General features: G+C 44.4%; 1 protein-coding gene and 1 long non-coding RNA gene across 6 annotated transcripts in view; one reads left to right on the top strand and one right to left on the bottom strand.

Moving 5' to 3' along the window:
* The window catches only part of SFSWAP (splicing factor SWAP), a 78,024-nt gene extending 66,820 nt beyond the window's left edge, over positions 1-11,204 (top strand). For 4 of the 5 annotated variants that reach the window (XM_063315781.1, XM_063315778.1, XM_063315777.1 and 1 more), the window contains 3 exons: positions 5,507-5,674; positions 7,921-7,993; positions 10,878-11,204. In XM_063315781.1, coding sequence (XP_063171851.1) covers positions 5,507-5,674; positions 7,921-7,993; positions 10,878-10,943 — 307 coding nt within the window. In that variant the 3' untranslated portion in view covers positions 10,944-11,204. Of the gene's footprint in view, positions 1-5,506; positions 5,675-7,920; positions 7,994-10,877 lie in introns of those variants that run through there. The other variant, XM_063315779.1, reaches the window with a different exon arrangement.
* Positions 1-15,273, bottom strand: part of LOC134505800 (uncharacterized) — a 219,818-nt gene that overhangs the window by 189,072 nt on the left and 15,473 nt on the right. The window lies entirely within an intron of this gene.

The raw sequence follows: 15,273 nt of genomic DNA, 5'->3' as shown, positions 1-15,273 counted from the left end.
TTACATCCGTCATTGTGCAGGGCTGGTGAGATACGTGCTGGAGATCTTAATGCCTGCCCAACACAGTGTCCGCCCAAGGTGCAGACGCTCAGCCGGGAGTTAGAATTGCTATGGCACAATAATTAAGAATATTTAGTTAAGGGAACCAGTTTCCACCCCCAGGATTCTTCTCCCGCTGAGTTTGGCCACTGTGGGACTTCTGGTGGCCCTCAAGAGCAGACCTGTCCTTGGAAAGAGCTTTCTGCCTTAGCTAGAGCGTCAGCTCTACATCGCCCTCTCTAGAAGGCCTTCAGGGGCATGGAAACCCCCCTTGCAAGCTCACCTCTTTGCTGGCCTGTAAATTCTGAGCGCGCAGCTCTAAAATGGGATGGCGTCAACGGTGCGTCAAGCCTTTGGTACTGGATGTGAGCAGGGAGCCAGATTTGAGGGCAGTGTGAGCAAGCATAATACCTGTTTATTGAGACTCGGGAGCTTGCGCAGAGGATGTAGAGCTGCACTTGGAGTTGTCTGCAGAGGGCATGGAGGTCCTACTATAAATTAAGCAGTGCTGACCTAGCGCTCCCTCCTCTTACTTTCCCCGCAACAACCCGGGTGGGGTGGGGTGGGGTGGGCTGAGAAGGAGAGAGACTGGCTCAAATTCACCCATGCTTAAGGAAGGACTAAAATTCACAGTCTCCCTGTTTCTAGTCCAGCACTTTCACTGCTATGCCCTTCTGACTCTGTTCTACAAGGTTACTCATCTGCCTAAACGTTACCTGTCACCCCAGCCCTTCCCTTACTCCTTGAAGTCCACATGGGATCCTAACTTGATAGGCCATGCGTAGTCCTCAAAAGCTGCATCCAGTGCAGAATTTGTTCACGACCTTCCATAACACGCTTCTCTTCTTTTCTTTTTTTAAGAGCAAAATCAGCCCGCAGAGGTTCTTGGCTGCTCCCTTGTCCTTCATAACACATGGGATAGAAAACCTAGCTCAGGGTTCATATATTTTTTTTATTGGACCAAATGATGGCTTTAAAAAAAGAGAGGGAGAAAGGGCTCTGAAATGATATGCTCAGGTTGTTAAATTTTATTTCCTTGGCTCTATAGTTCTTTTTTTTGTTCAGCTTACATACCTATAAATATTTAGAATTTTAACTTCTGAAGGTCCTTGACCTCATAGCTTTGAAAGTGGTCAATATTGCTCTTTTTGACAGCATTGTCCCTCATACTTTTTAAGGCAAAACGCGTCAGTTCCAGTGCTATATATACTTCAGCTGTTCAGTTGTGGCCTAAATCACTCCCTGCGTGTGATTTATTATGGATTTTGCTGTGCAAACATTTTTCATTGTAATCATGAGAGTCTGTGACCATGGTTTAACTACGATAGAAAGGTCAGTGATAAACCACATTTAGGTTGATCTCTTTCTTCTGTAATAGTTTAAATTTTCTAGCGATTTAAATTTTCTAGCGATTCTCACTGCGGGAAATTAAAATTGATAACTCGACGTTATTTTTCCTTAGCTGCGTGGCCTCCCAATATACTCAACAGCTTTCTTTTCTCTGTTAACCAAAACAGGAACTTTTTTCCTTATTACTTTGAAGCTATGTAAAAAAAAAAAAATGGGAGAGTGGGTTTTTTTCCATACTCCCCCCCCCCCCGCCATCAGGAAATACTAGCGTTCATTTTAATTTTCCTCCAACCTACATTTTCTCAACCCTAACCCTGTGAAAACATTTGGGCCGGATACTTGCCCATGCTCATTTCCATAACACAAATGTGAAGACAGAATAGCACGCTTTCAGAGGATTTGTTTGAAACGAAAGGTTAGTCATCCAGGTGACCTATCAGTCCACCTCACATGGCCAATGGGAAGGCATTGTGGGAGCTACAGTCTAAAGTATCTGGAAGGTAAAATTTCTTGCTCTTCCATAACATCTTTTAGGCACGGTCTGTTAATAATGGCAGACACTCTTAAAATTAACTTCTGGGTCCGCTGTTCACAAATATCCTTCAGTATGTCCAATGTTAAAGTATTGTGCTCCATTCTGTATTAGTAAGTCAGATTTAAGTGTCCTTCTCCTTTAATTGTAATCTTTAGTTCCTTCTGGTTCCCTCTTCATGTCCAGCCTTCAAAGTCCCATCCTATATTGTTACTTTTTAATAATTCAAAACAGCAGCATTTTCCCACAGGAAGGATTCTTATAATTAATTTCCAAATCTTACTTCAAATCCATCTGGACCCTTAGTCCATTTGTCGCTTTCCAAAATCAGCGTTCTCATCACCCTGTTGCTGTTTATGCCATACGTATGTATGTATGTATATTTTAAAGTCCTTAAATTTATACTTAAAGCATATTTTGCTAAGGATTGAAGGAAACTCACCCAGCACTATAAAATGTGTCGCTCCAAAGGTTCCTAATAGCTGAAAAGCAGTTAAGAAGCCATTTTAATTGTAATGTTTAATGTTTAATAAGATTACTATAAAACAAAATAAAATATCAGGAGGGTACCCCGACCTTAAATACTGCCAGTTCTCATATTATATTATCAAAGCTCAAGGATGAACATATGTGTGAAATATTATTTGGAGAAGGGGAAGATGCAGCCAGTGGGAGAACGGTCCTTTGCTTCTCTTGCATCTTTGGTAGATGCCTTTCCATAGCTGGGAGCAGGAGGTTAGGGAGGGAAAATCCCATCAATACAGCAGAGGGGTTGCTCCACAGATGGATATGGATTTCTGACCTAGTGTGACCTGATTAGTGGATGCTTTCTTAAAGCAGTTCATGACTTGGGATCTTAACAAAGGAGCCAGCGCCATGGGGATCCTTCCAGAGTCTGCCGTAGTGTTGTGCAGAAAGGGCTTTTCCTATTTTCTGCAGGTCTGTAAAGGAATGATCTACGTACCAATGCTTCAATCATCTTGCCTTGTAGAAGTTAGCACAAGATACCTTGGCTGCTACACTGAGGTTAAAGCTCCAATTTAACATCTTCCTCCTCTAGAACAGTTCAAGATAACAGGCGAGAGAGACATAGATGGATTGAATGAAGGGTAGTAGATTAATCTGCCAGTCTCCGTTACAGGGGTTTTAATGCTGGCAAGCAAGTTAATCGATTGCACGGAGCAGGCTGTAAATGTTAGCGCGGCTCCTGCTTCGTCCGCTGGGCACGTGGTAACCATTGGAAAAGGCCATAGCATTTCCTGCAAATTTCCAGAGATGCGCCAAGTTTAGGTTTCCTGTTGGTGAAACGGTTACAGTTTTCCAAAACTGCATGCAGACTTGATGGCCATTGTGCCCATTCAAGGGGCTTTCTTTCTCAGGAGCTGGCATGCAGGATTTCTGAAGTGCTCCAAATATATTGCAAGAGTTGGTTCCCAGGCTGATACAGATCCAGGGGACAGTTTAGCTGCTCTGTGATCAGTAAAGAGACCTGCCTCTTTCCAGACACGGGAAGGCTGTCAAAGAGAGAATTAGACAGTCTTCACCCTAATGTACTTGGGGCTATATCGATTCTAAACTGAAAGTAGTTTAGTTGCTGAGATTCCCATAACCCTACCCTGTTCATCTTAAGTCAGTCTTGTAGAGACAACGCAGCATCCAGCAGGTGAGCATGGATATGGCCCCTGTCCAAAAGACAATTTGAGGTGGAACATTCGTCGGTGCCTGTAATTCTCCAGTGCCCAGAGATACCAGGAAGTGAAACTAGATTCTTCTTGCTGCAAAGCATGAGTTCTTTCATTGAGCTACAGTGCTTCCCATCGTTTCCTGAACCCATAGCTGTGCTCACACCGGCTACAATGTGAAGTTGAAGGACACCAACAGTTCATGGTGGATCTGTTAAGGGTTTCCCAGCTTGTCTCCACTAGGGAGCCAAATTGCTAAGAGGCATAGTCTTTGCTAGAGGGAAAACCGGGGATTGAGTCAGATGAGAGGCACCTCCTAGTTCTTCCTCAGAGATACGCTCTTTCCTACTTTTTAAGCAAGCATGTACGTTCTGCCCCCAGTTTTTTTGGTGACATCTCAATATACAGCCTGGAGATGGAGGTGCAGGGTTTGCGGGTGATAACGTAACTGGACAACGTTTTGAATGGGGGAAAACGTTCCCAGCTACAGGGCTGGGAGTTATCTCAACAGTGCAGTAGAGTTCCGGGTATTTGGCTTGCCCTCTGGTTTCATTTCTGGGAAAGAGAGATGCTTCTGTAAAATTCCTTCATCTTGCAGTAGCAATTTTCAGTTACATTGGCTGGTCGTGTTACCTGGTCAAAGCAACCTCGTGCAGGCTTGTTCTTGGGAACAAAGCTCTTTGCAGTTCAGGTTCCTGGTAGTGAATATTAAGTCCCAGCTACATATTGATGGGCTTTAAAAGATTGTTTGTGCAAGGCTCAGTACATTGGTTACTGGACAGTACCAATATTGACCAGGATCCCAGAATGGGTTAAAAGTACAACGAAGAGGTTCCATCTAGACATCAGGAGGAATTTGCTGATTGTACGAGCTGTCACCCAGCCAAAGTAAGTGGTGACATCTCCTTTGCTAGAGATCTTCAGACAGAGGTTGGATGGCCCTCTCTCAGAGGTGCTCTAGAGCAGCGGTCCCCAACCTTTTTGGCACCAGGGACCGGTTTCGTGGAAGACAGTTTTTCCACGGACCGGGCTGGGGGGGGTGGTGGTTTCAGGATGATTCAAGCGCTTCCTCTTTTTCCCGACCTTTTATTCTCTTTTCTTCACGCCTTTGGAGATAGCAGCCAATGGGCTTGCTTTCTCTGACAGGAGGCGGAGCTCAGGCGGTCATGCGAGTGATGGGGAGCAGCTGTAAACACTCAGGCCGTAAATTCGCTCGCTCGCCCACTGCTCGCCTCCTGCTGTGCGGCCTGGTTCCTACGGACCAGTACCGGTCTGCTGCCTGGGACTGGGGGACCCCTGCTCCAGAGGACTGAACACTGAACAGAGGGCTGGATTGCATAACCTCTAATGTTCCTTCCAACTCTGTGATTTTGTGACTGTTCCTGAGAGGGAAGTGTGGTTGCTCACACCTTCAGAGATTAAGTAGGTGATGACAGCAAAAGAGCCTGTATAAGATGTCCCTTTTGGGAGAACTGGAAAAGCAGCTGTTCCTTGGGTGTCACTGTTAGGGACACTTTTGTGTGTGTGTGCGTGCTTTCCATAAAACAGCCAGTATTTCCAGACTGTCCGCGTGAGCACTGCGGTCTCATTGTAAAGTGAGATGGTAACTCGCAGAGCATGAAAATGCAATATATGTATTTTTCAGGGTCTTGGAATTTTGCCCAGGCTTTCATCTGGGATTTTGGGTTGACTTGGGTGCTTGGCTTCGGGGGGCGGGGTGGGGGGACTCTTCTGACATCGGAGCTCTTCCGGAAAACAAAAAGTTTTCGCTCGATGCGAAAGAGAAACCGGTCCCGAGGGACTTAGGAAAAGGGGGCAAGCGGTGATTTTCTCTCTGCCGCCAATCATGTGCCCTGGACTAAGCCGTGTGTGTGTGTGTGTGTGTGTTCCTGTTTCCTTCCAGAAGCCCTCACGACAAGAAGAAGAGGCGAACTCACTCCCACGCCAAGTCTAAAGCGAGATCCCATTCACCTTCCATCTCACCGGGAAAACAGTCTGCCCATAAGAATTCCAGTCACTCAGCCAGCATCTCTCCTGTGGAGAGTCGGGGATCCAGCCAAGAACGTTCTGGGTAATGAGCCCCCGAGAGCCTCCATTCCGGCTGATAGCATAAATAATCCAAAGCGGGAAAGGAAATAATTATAAAAGCGGGGGAGGGCTGGGGGGATGCTTCGACCCTGTGCCAGAATCCACGCCGGGTTGCCTTTTATTCTCCAAACCTTTGGGGCGAGCGCGGCAGACGTCCAGCGCATTGGAAATGTAAATCCAGCCATTGCGAGGGGACGTTGCAATCGTTTCGCTGGTCCCCTGTTGTCCTGCTCTTCTGCATCTCATGAGAAATCAAAGAAGAACAGGGGCATGGAGATAGCTCTGCACCGCTCCGCTGATGAGCTGGGCTGGTAGGGTTGGGGTGCAAGGGAAGTGTCCCCCCCCCCTTTTTTTTTAATGTTCTCCTCCTCATAAAACAAAATAAAACCCTGCTTACCTCAAGCAGAAAACCAACATTTTTCGGTGATGTTTCTGCTTGCGGAGATTTCCCCCCCATCCCCAGCAAAGAGGGTGTTCAGGTCATATTTGTCTTCAGCCTGAAGTAATGCCCTATGCCCATGCTAATTACACAATGGCTCTCATGCATCTTTTCCTTTCTTAGGCAAACCCACGGCCTTCCATTAATTTCAGCAATGGAACACATAACTTCTGAACTGTTAATGAAACCACTTTGGAGGAATTCCAGCTTTTTACCTCTGACTTTCCTCTATTGTACAGAATCAGATTTTAATTTAAGATTCAACTGTGGCAAGGCTCAGCTCAGAGGCAATATGGTTCAGTCTTAGGCAATTTGATTCAGTGAAGGGTTCGATCCTAGGCTTCAGTAGGGAAGCATCAAAATACAGCTGCTTCATTTTAGGGGGCAGAATGAATGAAAACAGCAAGGGTGGCAGATCCTTTAGAGCAGGCTTTCTCAACCTTTTGAGCCTGGAGGAACCCTTGAAATATTTTTTCAGGCCTCGGGGAACCCCTGCACATCCAGGCTCAAATACAGGCCAGAAGTTACAACATTATTCGTTTCATGGATAGGCCTGTATACATGCATTAACAGTGTTCTTAAGCTAAAAATAAAGAATGGAACTTGCCTTTTTAATGTGAAATTGCCCGAATTAGAAATAATTTTTTTAATAAATCACGATCTCCCCTAGTGGCCTCTCATGGAACTCTAGGGTTTCTGTGGAACCCTGGTTGAGAAACCCTGCTTTCGAGTTTCATCCAGGTAACTTAATGCAATAAATTATTGAAGTATTCCCTCTTTTTTAGAACTGGAATAGCAGGTATAAGGAAAATGTTTGAGCTGTGAGATAAAGGAACATGCCAGAAAGAGCAAACAGGATCGAAGAAGACCATCAGAGTAAATCTGAGTCTCTCTCTCTGTGCCTTAGCGACCCTGCCTAAACACATTCCATCAGCAGAGCATGATGGAAGCTTAGAGCAGCACTTCCTAAGTCTCTCATAGGCAGGGTTTGTGGAGGCGATCAAACCCCCTGCCTGGCTCTTTCTTTCAGTGTCAGAGAATCCAGTTCAGCATCTCCCCCCAGCTTTGTCCATAGTTGGAAAGAAAGCTGCAGCCGTGCTTGAGACAGCAAAGCCACAGAGCCCCACCGAATCTGTTGAGTCTCTGAATTGCATTTGAATCTTTTCTGAAGTTGCTTGAAAGGCCCCTAGTTTGAGCAAACATCTTGAATCGATTTGAAGATTCGGTGTGAACAAGTGACTCACTTGGCTCTCCGTGGCATCAAATCACTCCTTTGAAGCTTTGCCCAGCTCTGCTCTCCTAATGCTTTGTTTTTACTGTGTTTTCTTGCCTTCCGTGAGAACCCCAGAACACTGATTTTTTAATTTTTTTGGGGGGGAGGGATGCTCCAGTGAGTTGTTTCTCTGCAGGAGACGCAGTAAGGCTTTGTGTGAGAAAACTGGTCATCAGCGAACATCATAGAAGTCGCTTAACTTTAATGTTTAATTATAGAGCAATATTGGTTGCACTCACGAAACCGTTAGCGAGGATGCACCACTGGTGAGAATTTGGGGGAGTCTCTGGATGCCCAACTTAACCATTCAGCGCGTTTCCCCTGAACGTTTTAACTGATCTTCTGAGATGTCCAGAAGGCAGACAAATCGCATTAATTTCCTGAAAAGGCGGGATGCAAACTTCCTGCCAATTCTCCGCAGTTCTTCTGTTTTTCATGTTAATTACAGTCTCTCAACATACTTGGGTCTGCAATAATTGCCTGCCAATTGATTCTTCTTTTCTTCTTAACCTTCTAGGGGAGTTCCTTTGGAAAAAGAGGGCCAGATCTCTTCTGCAATTGTGTCTTCGGTTCAGAGTAAAATCACTCAGGTACAACTAAACGTGTTCCCATTTTTACAAGGCTTTGCAGTTATGGAAATTCTTGCTTGTTGCACGCGGCGTCTGGTTTGCACGTCGCAAAGGGGGTGCCTAAATCAGACAGCTGTTCCGATTTTCGAGCCGTCTGGGATACGAGGGAGCTCTGGCCAGCATTTGTGATTTAGCCACAAAAGTAAAGCAGCCCTTAGATTCAGAATAGATTTGCTTTTTGGGATCTGAGGCAGGTAAAGAAAAAAACAGTTACCCCTCGCTGAGACCGTGCCGTTCCATTTTTGTCAGAGCTCAACATCATCTCCAAGTTTCACGCAAACTTTGGGTGTCTGCCTTTACCAGCCTGTGCACAGCCTCCTCCATTTCACCTTTTCCTTACAATCTTTGCTCTACCAACTTGGAAACGCCCCACCTTCTTGGGGGCATTACTGCTAAAGCGACGCCTCCATTAATTTTCCTTCCAATTATCTTCCAACTATACAGTGTCTCCTGCCCGCTCAAATCTCACTTCAAGTCTCTCCCGTTTCCATTAAGGTCTCGTTAAGCCTTCCCCCCCTCCTCTTAAGATTTCTCTCCCAGTTGAATCAAAGTCTTGATATCTGTTGCACAAGGCAACTGCCATTTTGGAATGCAGGATAATGGTCTCAAGATACTGGGAAGGTAGACTGCAGCTGCAGGTTAAGCCTGACTTCTTAAGCGTAAGGGCCATTTGGCTATGAAACCCATAATCCAGGGAAGAGATGGGTAGCCATCTCTCCAGGTTGTTCTCATATCTGCACTGAAGTTGGATTGTTGGTCTCAATAGCCCCTTTCAACTCTTACGATTCTCCAACACTGCAGGGTTTTGGGGGGCGGGGTGGATAATAACACTGGGAATTAGGAAGAGGGGCCGACCAAGGGCAAGGTGGATGGATGATATTCTAGAGGTGACGGACTCGTCCCTGGGGGAGCTGGGGGTGTTGACGACCGACAGGAAGCTCTGGCATGGGCTGGTCCATGAAGTCACGAAGAGTCGGAAGCGACTAAACAAATAAACAACAAAATTGAACCATCTGGCTTGAAAGCATCCTCACAACCTCTATACCAGCATGTTCTGACAGAAGCAGAATCTTCAGTGGGACTTGGGGCTCACAGAAGTATAGAATTATTTTCTGGGTTAGTTGGGGAATTTTGATTAGGAATGGGTGGATTTAGCCCCCCAAAGTGGTCCCAGGCCCATCTCTTTCTCCAGTTCTTTTACAGACAGGATCTTTTCTTTGTTCCCAACAATAGTTATCTTAAGAAACTTTTAACCTCCCTCCCTTTGGGTCCTTGCAATATAAAAAGAAAGTCGTAGACTCAAGTATTTCCCTTCCCTTACTCATTGTGATTGGCGTTTTGCTACTTCTAATCTAGACTATTTGAAAGGCTTCAGCGCCCTCCCTTTTTTATAACATATTTTCTAATTAAAGTTACCGAGTGCCTTAAAGGTAATTACCTTATGCTGTCAAGTACAGCAGTGTAAAAACAAGTGCACTGTGAAAGACTGTGAAAAGTCTGTTTGCAGGTTTGGATGCAGTAACAATGTCTTCTCTATTTTTTTTCTTCTTTGGTCAAAGGCTTAGAAAATGGCTTGAATAGCCATATTTTGCCTTCAGCACACTAAGCAAAGTGTGTATAAAAACCCCTCTCCTGTGTTCAGTTTTCCTTCACGCAGCCTGGTCAAGAAAACAATAATTTAGCAATCACCCCATTCGGCTTCCCTTTCCTAAAAAGGCAACATCTTGCGCTTATTGCAAATTTAATTTGACTTGGCAGGATTGCCTCTAAATGGGTATTGGAGTCTCTCTTAATATGTTAGTTTTGAGACATTGCAATGGGTGAATTTTAATAATTTGTGTCATTTTTCATAAGCGTGATCCCAGAATGAGGAATGAAGAATGCATAATAGGTTTTTGTTTGTTCAGAAAAAGGGCACAAGAAATAGGGTGTGTTAATAGTCTTTTCTATGTTACAAAATATTGTATACATTTTGGTGACAACCGTGGTTGACACCTTGGGTCTCCTCTTGTTAGTTAAATTTTCCAGAATTGCCGAACAGCACTTTGAAGCTAGCAGTTCTGTAGCTCAGACATGCCAAGGAAGTATTTCCATGCATGTTGAAACTGGCCCTTTGAATTAGGGGAGCAGGATAGGATTTTGGGAGTAAGAGTCAAGGGTACAGGTGCCCTGCGATGTAGAATTTGGGAACAGGTGAGAAATAAAAAGCAGAAAGTAAAAACATAAGTTCAACCAGAGCCAGCGTTGGAAAGTGGATTGGGAGGTTAAATAGAATTTGTTCTGATCTGACTCTTTTTTTCTTTTTCTTTTTTTTGAGTTTTCCCTCCATGGGAAAATCCATGGGGAAACGCCTTTGAAAGCAACCTCTTGCCCCTAGTCTGATCTTCGGGGCTTGCTGTAAAAAGGGCTGCTTTTGAGAAATACCAAGCCATCCCACGCAATTAATTGAGACTGCTAACGATGTCTAGGTTATCTAAAATATTCTCTTTTTACCTTCTGGATATCCTTGACAGAATTTGTAAGGAGACCGGGAGCTCAGCTTTTCTGATTTCAGAAGTTTGGGTCTGTTTGAAAAAGATCTTTTGGCGTCAGCCAAGAGCTTGCAGCTTCAGCCTTTGACCTTTGCATTAGGGTTTGGAAATAACTTTGTATTGATTACTTCCTTTACATCCATTTACATTTTCCCCCTTTTCTCAATTGAGATGGATTTTTTTGGTGGGTGGGATGGATGGATGGGTGGATGGATGCTTTTGGATGTGCTCAGCAAGCCATTTGCAAAAGGTTTGGCTTCATTTTGTTGCTGTCTGATTTATTTTGTTTTATATTTCCTTTGCATTTGTTACAGGACCTTATGGCCAAGGTGAGGGCAATGCTTCAAGCTTCCAAAAATATTTCTACCAGTGCCTCCTGAGATGGAAAGATGGAAGCTCTAAAAAGAACTGAAAGTCCCAGTTAGCTACAGAAAAAGAGCCCTCTTGCAGCGCTGCTGAGTTTTTTCCCACGAAACCTCCTTTGGATAAAAACAGCCATGGAGGAGAGCATTGTAAATTATGTTTTGATCGGTTCTTCAGTAAGAATTTTACTACAAGTGGTGCCTGTATATTTGTAAATATAACATTCCTGCGAGTGTTACACAAATAAAAATGCAGAGAAATGCTTTTTATTAGCTAAAGGCTTTCTAGATACTGTGCTTCCCCCCCCCCCTTCTAGTCAGATGACCTTAAACTCACTTTTCAATCAGGATCCTCTAAAGTGGTGTATACAAGTTGAATTTAGCAGAACAAAGCGAGGAAATGCTAATAAAAACAGCAGGCAAAGGGGGGAAAATTAGGCCGAACGACTGGTGTGTATTGATAAAATGAAGAGCTGTATAGACTTTGCTTGGAGAGAATAATGCAAATGGGTTGAAGGGAGCAGACTCTTAATGTTCTCCAGACTGTAATTGGGAGCTTATTTGTAGGGTTTTACGACCCCCAGTCAGAAAAGGCTGGTTTAGTATTAGGCTGGTGACAACTATTTCAACATTTGGAGCAAGGACTCTTAATGCCTTACTTGAACAAGGGTTTAGGAGCCTCCAGATACCCAGCGGTCTGCCCATAAAGGTAAACTTCAATTTATTTGAGCTTATCCTAAAATAGGAGACGGCTGTCCCTTTGCAGCCATGAGCTGACAGACTATCCCTCTCTCAAATGTATGATTTATTTAGACTTCAAATTAAAATTTTATTGGGGGGATATAGTAATCCACTTATTAAAGCATTACTTAGTGAAAATGCAAGCACAGACACACCACAGAAAATGGGCAGTTTGCTGCCAAATTTTTGTGGTGCAATTCTGGAAGGGCCCAGGACACTCCATCCCAACCCCACTCCAAAATTGGTGTAATGGTCTAGAAAGCAGCAGCAGCAGCCAGAACTCTTGTGACATTAGTGTTGGGGAAGGGGGATTAATATATATTAATTTCAAAATGGAATATAATATAATATCTAATATAATATATGTAATCCATTTTGAAATTGGTTATAAGGAGTAAAAGAAGTATAATAAAATCTCAGCCAGCTTTAAACATTGGGGGAGGGGGATTGTCATTTCATGCTAGCTGTTTCCAAGTCTTGTTTTAGCCGGTAGAACCTCTTTTCATTTACTCTTAAATCACTGACCTATTTTCTTTGACGCGTCATTATTCCCACAATCACTTTTCCAAACGCAAAACCACTGCTGTTCTCCAGAACAACAACTGCCTGTACTTAACTTTGTCCCGTCTTAAAACTTAGTGAACACGTCCCCTTGCCTTTATAAATGGCTACCGGCAAACAGCAATTACACACTAAATCTTGCCAATTTCCTATAATTATAGCTTCATTTATCCCACCAACGGAGGACAATAACTTCAAAAAAAAAATAAATCAAAAGCGAACAAGCGGCTCTGAACAAGAGCCAAATTAAAATTTTGAGTATGACCTGTTGCCATTGTTTAAAGGTGGAACAATTTGGTTTTATCATGTATTGTGTGACAAAGCCTTTTGTATTTTACAGATTTTCTTTTTTTAAGTCAGGAGACCTATTTATTCTTGAGGTTGAAAAGGATTAGGAAGTTCCAGAAATTCTCAGTTAAAAGGTTCAAACATTTTGCTTTAAAGCGTGGCCATCATTAAGGCAAGTATGAGTCCTGGTGACTTCATGGCGACATCCGTGTTATTTCTTTAGCAGCAATGCAGGGAAATTTGCCATTGCTTTCTTCCTCCATCTTCCTACTCTACCCTGCAGTCCAGGTATTTTCAAGTGATCTTTCATCCCTATATTAAGTAGCTCAAACCCTGGTTAGCTTCTGAGATCAGCTTATCAGTCTGTTTCAATGGACCCATCAAGAGGCGATGTGGCAGTTGTAATGCATTTGTGCAGCTTAAAGCAGAAGGTGGAAATAAGGCTTTCATCCACAGAACTTGCATGTTAGTAGTAAAATCATTGCCCCAAGATGAATATATTGAAGGATCATCAGAACATTTTGGTGACCCTGAATGTTAGTATCCTAGAGGCAAGCACAGAGGTGATGGATCTTTTCAAGTATGCTTCTATCTACAAAAAATCAAATCTAGTTGAGAATGGGACAGTCTTTTTTTTTTTAGTTGCTGACAGTTTCAACTCTTGGAAAGTAAAAGAAAACAATGGGATCTGTTAGCTTGGGCTTAATTCTGAGCAAGAAAGAAGAAACTGATGACACCCAAGTGGCAGGAACGGTGGGGGGCAAATGACCCATCTATCTAAACGTTCACAATTGAACTGAGAACTGGGCTTCCCCTGCTACATCCTTGGACTTCAAAACTGATTTTCAAAAGCTCCCTTCCTGCCGCCTGCCCCCAAAAGTTGATCTGGCTTCTACATCTAGACATTCTGAAGAGAAAGGGAAAGTCAAAGGGACGGGAGCTCCTAAAAGCTACATTGCTAATGGTGCGATTGCGACTTTTCTATGAAAAGAGAAAATGGATGAAACTTGAAGAACCTGAAGGATTATAAAGGGCAGCTTTTTGACCTCTGCTTTTGGAAAGGAGAAGGAAGATTGACAGGTGAAGGTGCTACGAAGGAACCTAAAGCTCAGAATGAAGGGAGGGCTGCAGCATATGTTAAAAAGCAAAAAAGAGCTGAGCCAAGTAGAAGTTGATCAAGGAACAGAAGGGTCAGCTGTCTGAAGAACATGGTGATGTGGTACGAAGGGGAGGGAGAAGCCCAAGTCAACCAAGCTCAGGCTTCTTCCACAAAACCTTCCTAAACCTTCCCGGGTTTCTTTCAACGAACTCAGGTCTAGACTCATCTGTTTCAGGATCGTTTCTAACGAGTCCATTTTCGACTCCAACACCCGGATACGGTCCGGAGTGGGGGAGCCCTCCTTCGGCTGCACCTGAATCACTGTAGGGGACAGTGGGTACCTCTGCCTCCAGGATGGACCCCCCGCCACCGAGACATCTCCTTGGGTCTCATCCCAGGTGACCAGCTCACCCGGGGTGGTTACGGTAGTTTCCGGTGCGGTTTTCATGCCCCCGGCTTCGCCCTCCGACCCAGAACTCGCTTCCTCCAGGATAGCTGATAGCTCCCCCATTTGGGGCGGTCGGTCGGGGCGCATCACGGTCGAGTCCGGCTCCCCTTCCTCCATCAGCACGATATCTGGTTCGGTCATCGCTGGCGCTCTCCCTCACAGGGTTAGACAACTTGCCCTCTCCTGGAAAGGGGCCAGCGGAGTTGGGGTCTTAGATTCTCAGCTTTATGTAATGATTGCCCAGCCCAAATACTCAGACTCACAAGAGGCTGCTAAATGAAATCTGATTTATTAGGGAACTTAGGACAAATACAGAGAAAGCTGAGAATGAGCAAAAGCGCGCCAAATACAAACTTAAAACCCTCGGTGCGAACGTACCCCGCCTCCCTGGCAACAGCCCCGCCCGTCCCCAGGTGCTGGCAATCCTCAGACCTGCTAGCCTGGGAAAGTAACCTTGAACATAGCAGATAACACACACACATTCCAAAAGCACAGCCAAGAGATAAATACTCCCATCCTCCCGAGAAAGATGAAACACGCATCCAGCTAATGACATGCGAAACGTTATGATGTATCAAAGACATTGAAACGGCGAACATGACAGTGTGATCTAAGCAAGATCAACCATGGGACCCAACCTACTTCAAATCACTCAACACATGTGAATGGGGGTTTCTTAAGCAATGATGGGACGTAAGCTTGTGGGGTGTGCGCAGATAGGTTCCTGCAGAGTTAAATCTCTTCATTTTCCTAAACCCAAACCAGGAACTCCCATTGGACTCCTTGCACAGAAAGAAGAATGCTTTGATCCAGTCACCATGAACTTGGTTTCTTCAAATGTACTCATTAAGTAGGCTTCTTCTGGGCTCCTTCTGCCTCATCCTGCCTTAGATGAAGAGTAAACAATGGCATTTTGCTCCAAGTGTGCTTGAGAGTATAACAACCTGTGGGAAAACGCCACCTCCTCCAGATCCCCCTTTGTCCAGTGGTTTTATGTTATGCCTTACAGCCACAAGATGCAAGGGGTTCAAACAAAGGTTGAATTGGCTTTTCCACACTTCTTGCTGTGTACGCATGCTTTTCCCCAACTACTGGAGACAAGGAATTAAAAAATGATTCTAACTCGTAGTTGTGCCCTACCCTGCAGAATCCATACCCTGTTTCGGCCATTACAACTAAAAAAAGCTGTACAAGACTGGAAAATGTGGAGA

Source organism: Candoia aspera, chromosome 15 (genome assembly GCF_035149785.1).
Source record: "Candoia aspera isolate rCanAsp1 chromosome 15, rCanAsp1.hap2, whole genome shotgun sequence".
Taxonomy (NCBI): domain Eukaryota; kingdom Metazoa; phylum Chordata; class Lepidosauria; order Squamata; family Boidae; genus Candoia; species Candoia aspera.
The sequence above is the reverse complement of the archived record's forward strand: the minus strand, read 5'-3'. Positions and strand labels throughout refer to the sequence as shown.